The sequence below is a fragment of the Staurois parvus genome, unplaced genomic scaffold (genome assembly GCF_062004578.1).
Source record: "Staurois parvus isolate SC_StPar_1 unplaced genomic scaffold, SC_StPar_1.0 ptg001743l, whole genome shotgun sequence".
NCBI classification, from domain to species: domain Eukaryota; kingdom Metazoa; phylum Chordata; class Amphibia; order Anura; family Ranidae; genus Staurois; species Staurois parvus.
In genome coordinates, this window is record NW_028319539.1 from 25,025 (window position 1) to 37,127 (window position 12,103).

Genomic DNA, 12,103 nt, shown 5'->3' on the forward strand with positions numbered 1-12,103 from the left:
GAGAGAGGGGAGAGCAGAGAAAGAGGGAGAGAGGGGAGAGCAGAGAAAGAGGGAGAGAGGGGAGAGCAGAGAAAGAGGGAGAGAGAGGGAGAGCGGAGAAAGAGGGAGAGAGAGGGAGAGCGGAGAAAGAGGGAGAGAGGGGAGAGAGAGGGAGAGAGAGGGAGAGAGAGGGGAGGAGAGGGGAGAGAGAGGGGAGAGAGAGGGGAGAGAGAGGGGAGAGAGAGGGGAGAGAGGGAGAAAGAGGGAGAGAGGGGAGAGAGGGGAGAGGGAGGGGAGAGAGAGGGAGAGAGGGAGAAAGAGGGAGAGAGGAGAAAGAGGGAGGGAGGGGAGAGGGAGAAAGAGGGAGGGAGGGGAGAGAGGGAGAAAGAGGGAGAGAGGGAGAAAGAGGGAGGGAGGGAGGGGAGAGAGGGAGAAAGAGGGAGGGAGGGGAGAGAGGGAGAAAGAGGGAGGGAGGGGAGAGAGGGAGAAAGAGGGAGGGAGGGAGAGAGGGAGAAGGGGAGGGGAGAGGAGGAAAGAGGGAGGAGGGGAGAGAGGAGAAAGAGGGAGGGAGGGGAGAGAGGAGAAAGAGGGAGAGAGGGGAGAGAGGAGAAAGAGGGAGAGAGGGGAGAGAGGAGAAAGAGGGAGAGAGGGGAGAGAGGAGAAAGAGGGAGAGAGAGAGGGGAGAGAGGGAGAGAGGGGAGAGAGGGGAGAGAGGAGAAAGAGGGGAGAGAGGGGGAGGGGAGAAAGAGGGGAGAGAGGGGAGAGCGGAGAAAGAGAGAGGAGAGGGAGGAGAAGGAGAAGAGGGGAGAGGGGGAAAGAGGGAGAGAGAGGAGAAAGAGGGAGAGAGCGGAGAAAGAGGGAGAGAGCGGAGAAAGAGGGAGAGAGCGGAGAAAGAGGAGAGAGCGGAGAAAAGAGAGAGAGAGCGGAGAAGAGAGCGAGAGAGAAAGAGAGCGAGAGCGGAGAAAGAGAGCGAGAGCGGAGAAAGAGAGTGAGAGCGGAGAAAGAGAGAGCGAGCGGAGAAAGAGAGCGAGAGCGGAGAAAGAGAGCGAGAGCGGAGAAAGAGAGCGAGAGCGGAGAAAGAGAGCGAGAGCGGAGAAAGAGAGCGAGAGCGGAGAAAGAGGGAGAGAGCGGAGAAAGAGAGAAGAGGAGAGAGGAGAGCGAGAAAGAGGAGAGAGCGAGAGCGGAGAAAGAGGGAGAGAGCGAGAGCGGAGAAAGAGGGAGAGAGCGAGAGCGGAGAGAGAGCGGGAAGAAGAGCGAGAGAAGAGAGAAAAGGGAGAGCAAGAGAAAAGGGAGAGCAAGAGAAAAGGGAGAGCAAGAGAAGGGAGAGCAAGAGAAAAGGGAGAGCAAGAGAAAAGGGAGAGCAAGAGAAAAGGGAGAGCAAGAGAAAAGGGAGAGCAAGAGAAAAGGGAGAGCAAGAGAAAAGGGAGAGCAAGAGAAAAGGGAGAGCAAGAGAAAAGGAGAGCAAGAGAAAAGGGAGAGCAAGAGAAAAGGGAGAGCAAGAGGAAAAGGGAGAGCAAGAGAAAAGGGAGAGCAAGAGAAAAGGGAGAGCAAGAGAAAAGAGAGAGCAAGAGAAAAGGGAGAGCAAGAGAAAAGGGAGAGCAAGAGGGAAAGAGAAAAAAAAGAGAAGACGAGAAGAGAGAAAGGAAGAAGGAGGAAAGAAAAAAAAAAAAGGAAGAATTCAAAAACGAAGACGCTCCAACTTGTCCTCTGTGCTTCACTATTGAGTTGTCACTATTCAGGAAGAACGCAGCTCAGGATTGTCATCAGCGGCAGGTCAGCTTCCTACACACTAATGACAGATGAGTGAAGGATAAAAGCAATCCAGTTTCTACGTTCGCACACGAGTGCCGGGAAGGAGCTCACATACTTCAGCTGCTTTAACACTTCAAAAGCAAAGTAGCAAAATGATCAAAAGGTAGTCACACTCCAGGAAAAAAGCCGCCATAGAGAGATTGATCTAAGCGAACCAAGGCAAGCTGCCTGAAACTCCGCCCACTGACACATTTCACTTGCAATGAGAATATTCATTAAATTATAATTCCACTTTTGTTAGAACCCCCCCCCCCCCCCCCATGTGATCTGCACATTGCGGGGATTTTACATTTTGTTGCGGAATCCTACCTTTTGTTATTCTGAAGTAATATCTCTTTGTTTCTCTGTGTCCATGTATGGAGTGAATGTGAATGGGAGCGACTTTATCATCATCAATCAGGGCTCTAATGAGGAAAGTGGCGGGGTCTGCATCCCTTTAGACGTGATTTCCCTTTGGGAGTATCTCACCAAAAAGGACATTCTTGTTGAAGAGGATTCCCCAAAATCTGACTTGTATCTTACTGCAGACTTCTGAGAGAATCAATGAGCCAATCACACAAGCAGGAAATGACATTTATGTGGAAGGGGGGGGGGGGGGGTGGTGGATGAGGTTTAACCCCCTTCCAGCCCAGCCCCAGTTTTCCTATGGGAGGGTGGAAGGATCGCCTGATCATGTGACCACTGTGGTCAGGAACCAATCAGTGATCATTAACAGAGAGTGACTCTTGGACAGCTCAGTCATGGTGCTGGGAGCGCAGAGTGAGCGCGTTCTCCGCACAGTAAACTCTGCCGCCCATAGACGCACACGTGTCGGGTGTTAAATCCCACCCTCTTTTTGCGTCACATGAGCAGCAAGGAGGTAACAACCACACGATGCCAGCTTATATCAGAACATTAACAATGCAATACATAGGAGACATGGGAATACGGTGCTCTCCTGGCCAGCTCTTGCAGACACAAACAGCGACATGTTTTGCCCCACCTAGGGGACCTCTAAGCCCCTGGTGGGTGGGGCACAATGCATCAGGGGGCGTGGTTTGCAGAGTAGGGCAGGCCGAGATGGCTCTTTATCTCTTTTCACTGCCGCGTATCACCCCACCGACAGGGGCTTAGTCATAGAGGACCGCTATAACCAAGCCCCAGTTGGTGGGGCGAAACACGTTGAAGGTGTGGTTTGCAGAGTAGGACAGGCCGAGGCTGCTCTTTATCTACTTTCACTGCCGTGTCTTCCCCAACCCATAGGGGCTTAGTCATAGAGGACTTCGTTAACTAAGCCCCAGTTGGTGGGGCGAAATGCGTCGAAGGTGTGGTTTGGAGAGTAGTGCAGGCTGAGGCTGCTCTTTATCTCCTTTTACTGCCGCTTATCACCCCACCCACAGGGGCTTAGTCATAGAGCACCTCTATGACTAAGCCCCAGTTGATGGGGCAAAACTAGTCGAAGGTGTGGTTTGCGAAGTACCACAGGCTGAGACTGCTCTTTATCTCCTTTCACTGCTGCGTACCCCCCCACCCGCAGGGGCTTAGTCATAGAGGGCTTTTATAACTAAGCCCCAATTGGTGGGGCGAAATGTGTTGAAGGTGTGGTTTGTAGAAAAGTGCAGGCTGAGACTGCTCTTTATCTCCTTTTACGGCCATGTATCTCCCCACCCATAGGGGCTTAGTCATAGAGAACCTCTGACTAAACCCCAGTTGATGGGGCGAAACGCGTCGAAGGTGTGGTTTGCGGAGTAGCACAGGCTGAGGCTGCAGTTTATCTCTACTCTACATGGGCTGGTTGGAAGAGCGGCGTCCATCTTATTCCCTCGTCTGTCATTTCTTGGATGAGTATCTCAAGATGTTGTCACCCCATCTCCTGGAGGATTAGGGGAGGAGTTTCCTCTTAGCCGAGAGTGGAGCTCCATGCCCTTTATTTAGGTCACAATGCAATACATAGAAAATAAAGTGGTAGGTGGGACACTACAGGTCCACCTCCAGGAGCTTTATTGTGTGAGCAGGTCTCTCAGAAGTAGCCCGGCCAACCCACCGTTAGCCAACAACTAACTCCGAGGCTCCCACTCAGGACTGCTCAACATTGTCCTTGGAAACCAGATTACAATTTGGCGGACCAAAAGAAAATGTTACTTTCAGTGAAACATTCAGAGATAAAAACTGAACGTCGTGGCCTTACGAGTCCTTTACCCCGGACTTGCTGTTGCAGTGGCGAGTGCTGATTATGGCTCCGGCCTCCTCAATCATCTTCAGAATGGTTCCGCCATGTACATTTCCTGCTATGTTGGCGTCATCTGGACGCATAATCCTGTCGAAGAACAAAAAGCAGATTATGAATCAATATCGGTATTACTTCGCTTTCCAAGTTCTTATTATTCGGTAGTGAACGTGCCATCGCGGAAAAAAACAGCCATCATCAGATATCTCAGGGGTCTCCACACACGGAGATTTACATGGAGATGCACAGGAAGGTCCCTCAGTGAGAGCTCAGCATTTAATGTCCCTTTTAGGTCCGGTTGGTGACATCAACAAGGGGTTAAACACATGAAGAGTGTGAGAGAGCTGGCATTGGATTGGTCCACCCCAGCCAGGGCTGTCTGCAATATTAATTGGACCCTGGGCAAAACATTTTCTTGACATCCCCCCATGAAATTTTGCTCTCACATTACACAGGACCCCCCACCTTTCCCCATACTACCCCCATTATCACCCAGGACCCCCTCCCCCATGCTACCCCCATTATTACCCAGGATCCCCTCCCCCATGCTACCCCTATCATTACACAGGACCTTCTTCCCCATACTACCCCCATCATTACACAGGACCCTCTTACCCATACTACCCCCATCATTACACAGGACCCTCTTCCCCATACTACCCCCATCATTACACAGGACCCTCTTCCCCATACTACCCCCATCATTACACAGGACCCCCTACCCCACACTACCCCATTACACAGGATCCAACCCCTCTATCATTACACAGAACCTCCCGCCCCCCCATAGTACCCCTATTACACAGAACCCATCCCTAATACTACCCCCATGATTACACAGGACTTCCTCCCCCATACTACTCCCATTACTACACAGGACCCCCCTCCTCCATCAATACACAGGATCCCCTTCCCCTATATTACCCCTATTATTACACGGGACCACTCCCACATACTACCACCATTATAATTCAGGACTCCCCTCCTCCATTACACAGAACCCCCCTACCCCACTACACAGGACCCCTCCCCCATACTACCCCCATTATTACACAGGACCCAACACCCTTCCCCCTCTATCACTACACAGGACCCCCTCCCCCATAGTACCCCTATTACACAGGACCCATCCCTAATACTACCCCCATCATTACACAGGACCTTCTCCCCCATACTACTCCCATTACTACACAGGACCCCCCCTCCCCCATATTACACAGGACCTCCTCCCCCATACTACTCCCATTATTACACAGGACTCCCTTCCTCCATCATTACACAGGATCCCCTCCCAATACTACCCCCATTATTACACAGCCCCCCTTCCCTCCCCCATAGTACCCCTATTATTACACAGAACCCCTCCCCTATAATTACACAGGAATATGAATGAATGGAAGAAAGATGAAGAAGAGGATGGGAGGAATGGGGCAGGTAGGGATGGTTCCAGGGGTTGTACTGGCAACGATCCTGGGTGTGCAAATGAATGACAGAATGATACAACCAATTAGGGCTCCAAGACAGTTGCGTCAAAGTCAGGGGGCACATTTCTGTCAATCCAGGGCTGCCAGACTTTAGTATATCATCGCACCCTATCCTAGAGTGTTGCCTCAATTTTTGCGTGTACCATTGCCTCGATTTGGTTTTTGATGGCCATTGTGCAAAGCACCGGCATCCTCCAAAATCTGGCAATTGTCTGTTTTGCAGCTGTTGTAATGTGAGAAGAGGGCACGAGATTGCTTCCTGGTCAGTTCCAAGAGGGCAACATTTAGCAGCACTACCTGTGGGTTGAGCTGAATGGATCGGTCAAATAGGTGCAATGTCATCCTGTGACGGGAGTGACTTTGGGTGGGGGGCCCATAGAACAAAACTCACTTTAGAGAGGTGGGGAGACCCCTGTCTTAGCTCCCCATATCCCTCTTATGTGTAAGACCCTGTGCCTGTTAGTGGTACAGGGTGATCTGTCCTAATATTGGGGTGGGGGGTTGTTGATTGTTTAATGCCATGTGGTTGCATCCCATTGTTCTATTGTGTGTCTTACTTGGGAGCAAACTATTATGGGATGTATGTGTTTATGTGTATTGGCTTGGTGGGGGGGGGGGTGTTTCCAGAAGCCCTCCCTATTGATGGGACTGTCTGCTGGTGTGTCTCTTGTTACTAAAAGGTAGATTGCCCCGCCCTGTGTCATTATGCAGGGAGGGGGGGTTGTTCCCTTGAATGTATATATCTTGTATCTGTTAAAATAAAGTAGTCTACTTCCTGGTTTACTTCTAAGACTGGTGTCTTCTAGTCTTCTTTGGTCGGCTGTGGTGTCTGTGGTTAAGTTCAGACAGGGAAGCGGTATTATAACAGAAGTACCCAAGTGCAGTCTGGGGTCGGTTCCGTTACACATCCCAAAAAGCCCGTACGTGGGGACAGGTCCACCATGTATGTAGGTACATTATGTACCAAGCTCTCCATAGTCCCAAAAAACAGGCTGACGGGTAGCCCGGAACACACTTTGCCATCCTATGTGGCACCAACCGCCTTGATGGTACCCCATAAGACGTTTCCAATGCCACTAAATTTTGGGAGTCGCCTGCCAAATGCCCAGCCAATCTTAAAGGTGGAATGTCTCAAGATAGGTCGTTTTTGAATAAGAATTGGACGTTAAATTGGCTAAATATGACTTCGTTTTTATCTAGGGTGGAACTACAAAAATTACAGATGGACAAAAGTCCTCTTTAGCAAAAGGGAAGATAAGTGTCAGATACATCAGTGACATCATTAATCTGATCATGTTGGGGAATTCTGAACGTGGCTTCAACTTGGTTCCAGGTTTGCTGGTCATGGTCTTGTTGCCCATCACCCCTTGGCACCTCCAAACTGGCAAATCGTCATTAAACAGGGATGTGTGGATGTGCGTAAAGTACTGTATATCTTGATTTGTGGGAAGAAGAAATTCTCCGGGAGACTCCGGGTTATTATGCTGCAAGTGAACTTGTTACGGCTAAGTGGAAAGAGTGACTTTTGGAATTCATGGGAGTTTGGAAGTCTAAGAGCAGGGCTTCTCCATCATACTGGATGTGGAGGGACGATGTGGACAATTATGGGAGGTTAGGTGCACTATAGGAGCTGGGAGGCACTGTGGTAGGTGTGGGGGATCTGCAGCTGACTGGAGTCCCGGGAGGAAGGAAGCATTGGCCAGGCAGCAGGCCAAGTCCTGGAGTTTGAGAACAACTGGTCAAGAGGGTTAATGGGGTGGGTGTGGCTGGTATTAAATGCTTCTAAAGTCACATTTGTTAAATTAAAGTGTTAGTTCACCTCTTCAGGACCCGGGGATGGGGGACCAGGGATCAGGGAGTGGGGAGGGTGTTTGTTCACCTCTTCAGAACCTGGGGATGGGGGGGGGATCAGGGGGTGGGGTGGGGAGGGCTTTTGGTGTTAGTTCACCTCTTCAGGGCCCAGGAATGGGGGATCAGGGGGTGGGATAGGGTGAGGGTTTTGTGTTTGGTGTTAGTTCACCTCTTCAGGACCCGGGGATGGGGGAACAGGGATCAGGGGGTGGGGTGGGTAGGGTATTTGGTGTTAGTTCACCACTTCAGAACCCGGGTTAAGGGACCAGGGATCGGGGGTGGGGTGGGATAGGGTATTTGGTGTTAGTTCACCACTTAAGGACACGGGGACCAGGGATCGGGGGGTGGAGAGGGTGTTAGTTCACCTCTTCAGGACCCAGGGATGGGGGACCGGGGACCAGGGATCAGGGGGTGGGGTGGGTGTTTGTTCACCTCTTCAGGACCCGGGGATGGGGGACCAGGGATTGGGGGGTGGGTAGGGTATTTGGTGTTAGTTCACCACATAAAGGGCCAGGGGATGGGGGACTGGGTTGAGGGGTGGAGAGGGTTTTTGGTTAGTTCACTTCTTCAGGACCCAGGTATGGGGGACCAGGGATCAGGGGGTGGGGTGGAGAGGGTGTTAGTTCACCTCTTCAGGACCCGGGGATTGGGGATCATGGATCGGGGGGGTGGGGAGGGTGTTTGGTGTTAGTTCACCTCTTCAGGACCTGGGGATGGGGGATCACGGATCAGGGGGTGGAGAGGGTGTTTGGTGTTAGTTCACCTCTTCAGGACTCGGGGATGGGGGATCATGGATCGGGGGGATCATGGATTGGGGGGTTGGGTGGGGAGGGTTTTTGGTTAGTTCACCTGTTTTTTTTTTTTTTTTTTAAAGGTGGACCAACACTAGGTGTTAATAACGATCATTGATTACTGATGGGACAACTAAAGTCCCATCCAGGAGCCAGCGGGGAGGGGGAACAGACAAGCTCATCTAAAGGGATGCTAGGGATGTGTTCTTTCACTCAGGCCCATTGCTCTTCATCACTTACATTTTATCCCAATTGCACAGAACGAATTCACATGCAGTTTCAATGGATGAACTGCTATTCAACATTTAAAAAAAAAAAACAGACTGGCATGGGTTGTGGAATCACCAGCAGCTATGCCTTTCCAAACCTGGGAAGGAGGATAAAGGGGAGGGGTCATGGAAATGAGGCGTAGGGAGAGGATAAGGGGGGGGAGGGTCATGGAGATGAGGCGTGAGGAGAGGATGAGTCCATTTAACACTCCCCCCTCCCAGACAAGCAATGCTGCTGCCTGCTGTGCCTCCTGAGCTTCTTCCTCCAGGAGTGGAGCATTCTAATACAGTTAATGGTAAAAAAGGGGGTAAAAAGCCTAAAAAAAAAAAAAAAAAAAGGAATGCAGCAGCCACGTCTCATGATTGGTCGGCTGCACTGACATTTTTGGGGTGAATATCGCTTTAACGACGGAGAGGTTGTACTGACTTTGATGAAGCCAGCAAAATCGCAAAATATAAAAAAGTTACAAATGGCAATAAAAGGGAAGGACACAGAAGGCGCGATACCTTGTAAGGACATCCTCCATCTACACAGGAAGCCGGGCTGGCACTGGCGGGGGGGGGGGGGGGGGGGGGAGAGAGTCTGCGTTAACTGCGAAGCACATGTGGCCCGTCATGAAACGCTTCCCGTCCGTGCGACGATCCGACAAGCAGCACAAGGACAGAAACTCTTCTCATCCGATCGCAGCCGTGGTCACCGAATCGCATGGAATGTTAGCAGACAGACGCTGAATCCTCGGGTCTAGGGTCACACCTTTGTGTTTTCCGTTGCATTTTGCAGGCGCACACAGCAGTCCATTTAACATGATTTCCTATGAGACGGGTTCACATCGCCGCGTTTTCACCCGCTGCGCTTTTTGGAAAGGGTCGGGGACTTTTTTTTTTTTCTTTAAAAGCAAAACGTTGCGTTTTTGGTTCAAAAGACTTCAATTAAAATGCTGCAGAAATGCATGTAGTGCGTTTTTTATGCGTTTGTATTGTAATCTGCCCAGCAACAAGTTGGGAAAAAAAAAACAAAAAAAAAAAACCCAAAACCGCATCAAAAGCAAAATGCAGAAACAAATCAAACTTAGCCTTAAAGCTGAACTTTAAACTGCTTCGATTTTGCAACAGTGAAGGGGAGGGGCCGCCACGCCTGTGCAAGACTGAAGGGGAGGGGCCGCCACGCCTGTGCAAGACTGAAGGGGAGGGGCCGCCACGCCTGTGCAAGACTGAAGGGGAGGGGCCGCCACGCCTGTGCAAGACTGAAGGGGAGGGGCCGCCACGCCTGTGCAAGACTGAAGGGGAGGGGCCGCCACACCTGTGCAAGACTGAAGGGGAGGAGCCGCCACACCTGTGCAAGACTGAAGGGGAGGAGCCGCCACACCTGTGCAAGACTGAAGGGGAGGAGCCGCCACGCCTGTGCAAGACTGAAGGGGAGGAGCCGCCACGCCTGTGCAAGACTGAAGGGGAGGAGCCGCCACACCTGTGCAAGACTAAAGGGGAGGAGCCGCTACACCTGTGCAAGACTAAAGGGGAGGAGCCGGTACAGGTGCGTTCAACACCACTTACAAATCAAGCTGCAGTCCTTTCAAAGGGGCGTGGCCAGGGAACAAAACACACCCACTAACTACTTTGCATTGACTTAATGCACATATTCTACTGCAGGGCAAAGGCAGCAAAATATATATATAATTTTTTTATTTTGTGTGTTTTGTTTTTGTTGTTTTTTGTTAAAGCTGAACTCCTTTGAAAAAACATGATGTATACTGTGTGGGGATGTCCGCTGCTTAACGTGAAACTCAGAGCTGGCTGCAAGCTGGTTCCTTCCCAAGTCACTGGATTTCCTGGTTCTGCGGGGGCGGGAGCAGCACCTGCAGCAGTGAAGGGCTCCCGTCCGGTCCCTGCCCCCTCCTCTCTTCTTTCCCATTCACAAAAAGCCAGATATATATATATATTTTTTTTTTTTCACAGAATACAAGGCTTTCTGTAAATAGAGAAGGAGAGAACATGGCGTACGCCCTCCCTTCCTCATCCCTCCTCCATTCACAGTCAATCATACACTGGTGAGTTGCCTATGAACAGTACCAGGACAGGGCTGTCCAGTGCCCAAGGCAAGGATCCAGAATTGTGCCCCCTCCCCCGCTGTAATACATGCCGCAGAATGGGTGTACCACCCTGTGCCTATTCTTTGCGCTCTTGCTTCTCTGCGCCCGGGGCAGCTGCCCCTCCTGCCCACGTGTCCCAGCCCTTCTAATGAAGGGAATATTTCATGTTTTGCAGTAGTTTCTGAAAGGCCTGACAGAAGAAAGGTTATTTCAAACATATTCTTTCCCCCCTTGCTTCCCGGCGCGCGGGGCAGCTGCCCCTCCTGCCCACCCCTTGTCCCAGCCCTTCTTATGAAGGGAATATTTCACGTTTTGCAGTAGTTTCTGAAAGGCTTGGCAGAGGAACGGTTATTTCTAGAATATAACAAAACACATTTCAAAGACCTCGGTACACCAGACCTGAGACTGATGTCAAGCAAGTAATGGCATCATACATTTTGGAGCCGGGGGAGGGGGTGTTCCCTGGGACAGGCAAAGGGAAGAGCTATAAGCAGGTTTTTTGGGGGAAGCCATTTGCTTCCTGCTCCCAGTCCATGCCGTACGCCCATGCTGCCTACCTGCTGATTTGCCAAGGCTCAGCATAAATTTGAGGGGCTACACAAGACCTTCATCAGGTACCTACCCAACAGATACCCAAATCTGTGGTTTTGCAGTTGTGCCGCAGCGGTAGAAATGCAGGATGGCAATACGAGTGCAAATGAGACCCGACTCGGCCTTTAGATTGGTGTCAGAGTTCCTCCAACCAGACTTAGGTGACTTCAACCGCTACGGACATAATTAGGAGGAAAAATTCATCTGACAGAAGTAGAGAAACAGAAGCCAGACGAAGGCTCAAACGGAGCCACAGAGAAAGCCGGTTCAGTCACAGCTGCAGTATATACCGAGAAGACCTGTCCAGGCAAGTCACATGTCCACTTTATGTACACTGTTCGTGAGAAAAAAGTTCTACAAAATGTTGGCCTGCAGAAGGAAATTCATCCTTTGGAGGACAAAGTGGCCATTACACACTATGCAATTCATTCCTACACTGGACACTAGACTAAAAATTACCCCTGCCCTACCACACCACCTGATCCACTATTCGCTACCCCCCCCCCCCCCCAAACACCTCACTTATATGTCCGATTCCCAATCCTACTCCCTATACTCAAACACTCCCCTGCACCAGCATGTCTGATCCCCTATCTCACCTTCTAGGACCATTCTCCATCCTCCATCACTATGTCCATCCTCCTCCATACATCATCGCCCCCATCCTACCTTCTAGGACCATCCTCCTCCCCTTACCGATATCTGTTCCCCTATCCTTCCTTCTAGGACCATCCTCCACCATTTATCATCCCTTGTTCTACCTCCTAGAACTGTCCTTGGCTCTGCCTCCTCCTAACGCCATCCACAACTCCTCCTATCCTATTACTGACCTTCTCAAAATGTTAGTGAAAGTCAAAATACCTGTTCTGGGCCCATCCCTAGTCCCCCATTCGTCCTCTCAGAACCATCTATTATCATGAATCATCCCCCATTCTGCCTATTAGGGTCATCTTCCAACCCCACCACACCCACAATGTTTGATCCCAGTCCTACCTCCTCACACCATCTTGAAATCCCTGTACCCAAGCCTGAT

General features: G+C 50.8%; 1 protein-coding gene across 1 annotated transcript in view; it reads right to left on the reverse strand.

Annotated features, from left to right (window-relative positions):
- Nucleotides 1–12,103, reverse strand: part of LOC149434532 (cytosolic acyl coenzyme A thioester hydrolase-like) — a 46,255-nt gene that overhangs the window by 14,251 nt on the left and 19,901 nt on the right. Inside the window, exon 2 of the mRNA XM_089663669.1 lies at nt 3,970–4,087. Coding sequence (XP_089519795.1) covers nt 3,970–4,087 — 118 coding nt within the window. The remainder of the gene's footprint in view (nt 1–3,969; nt 4,088–12,103) is intronic.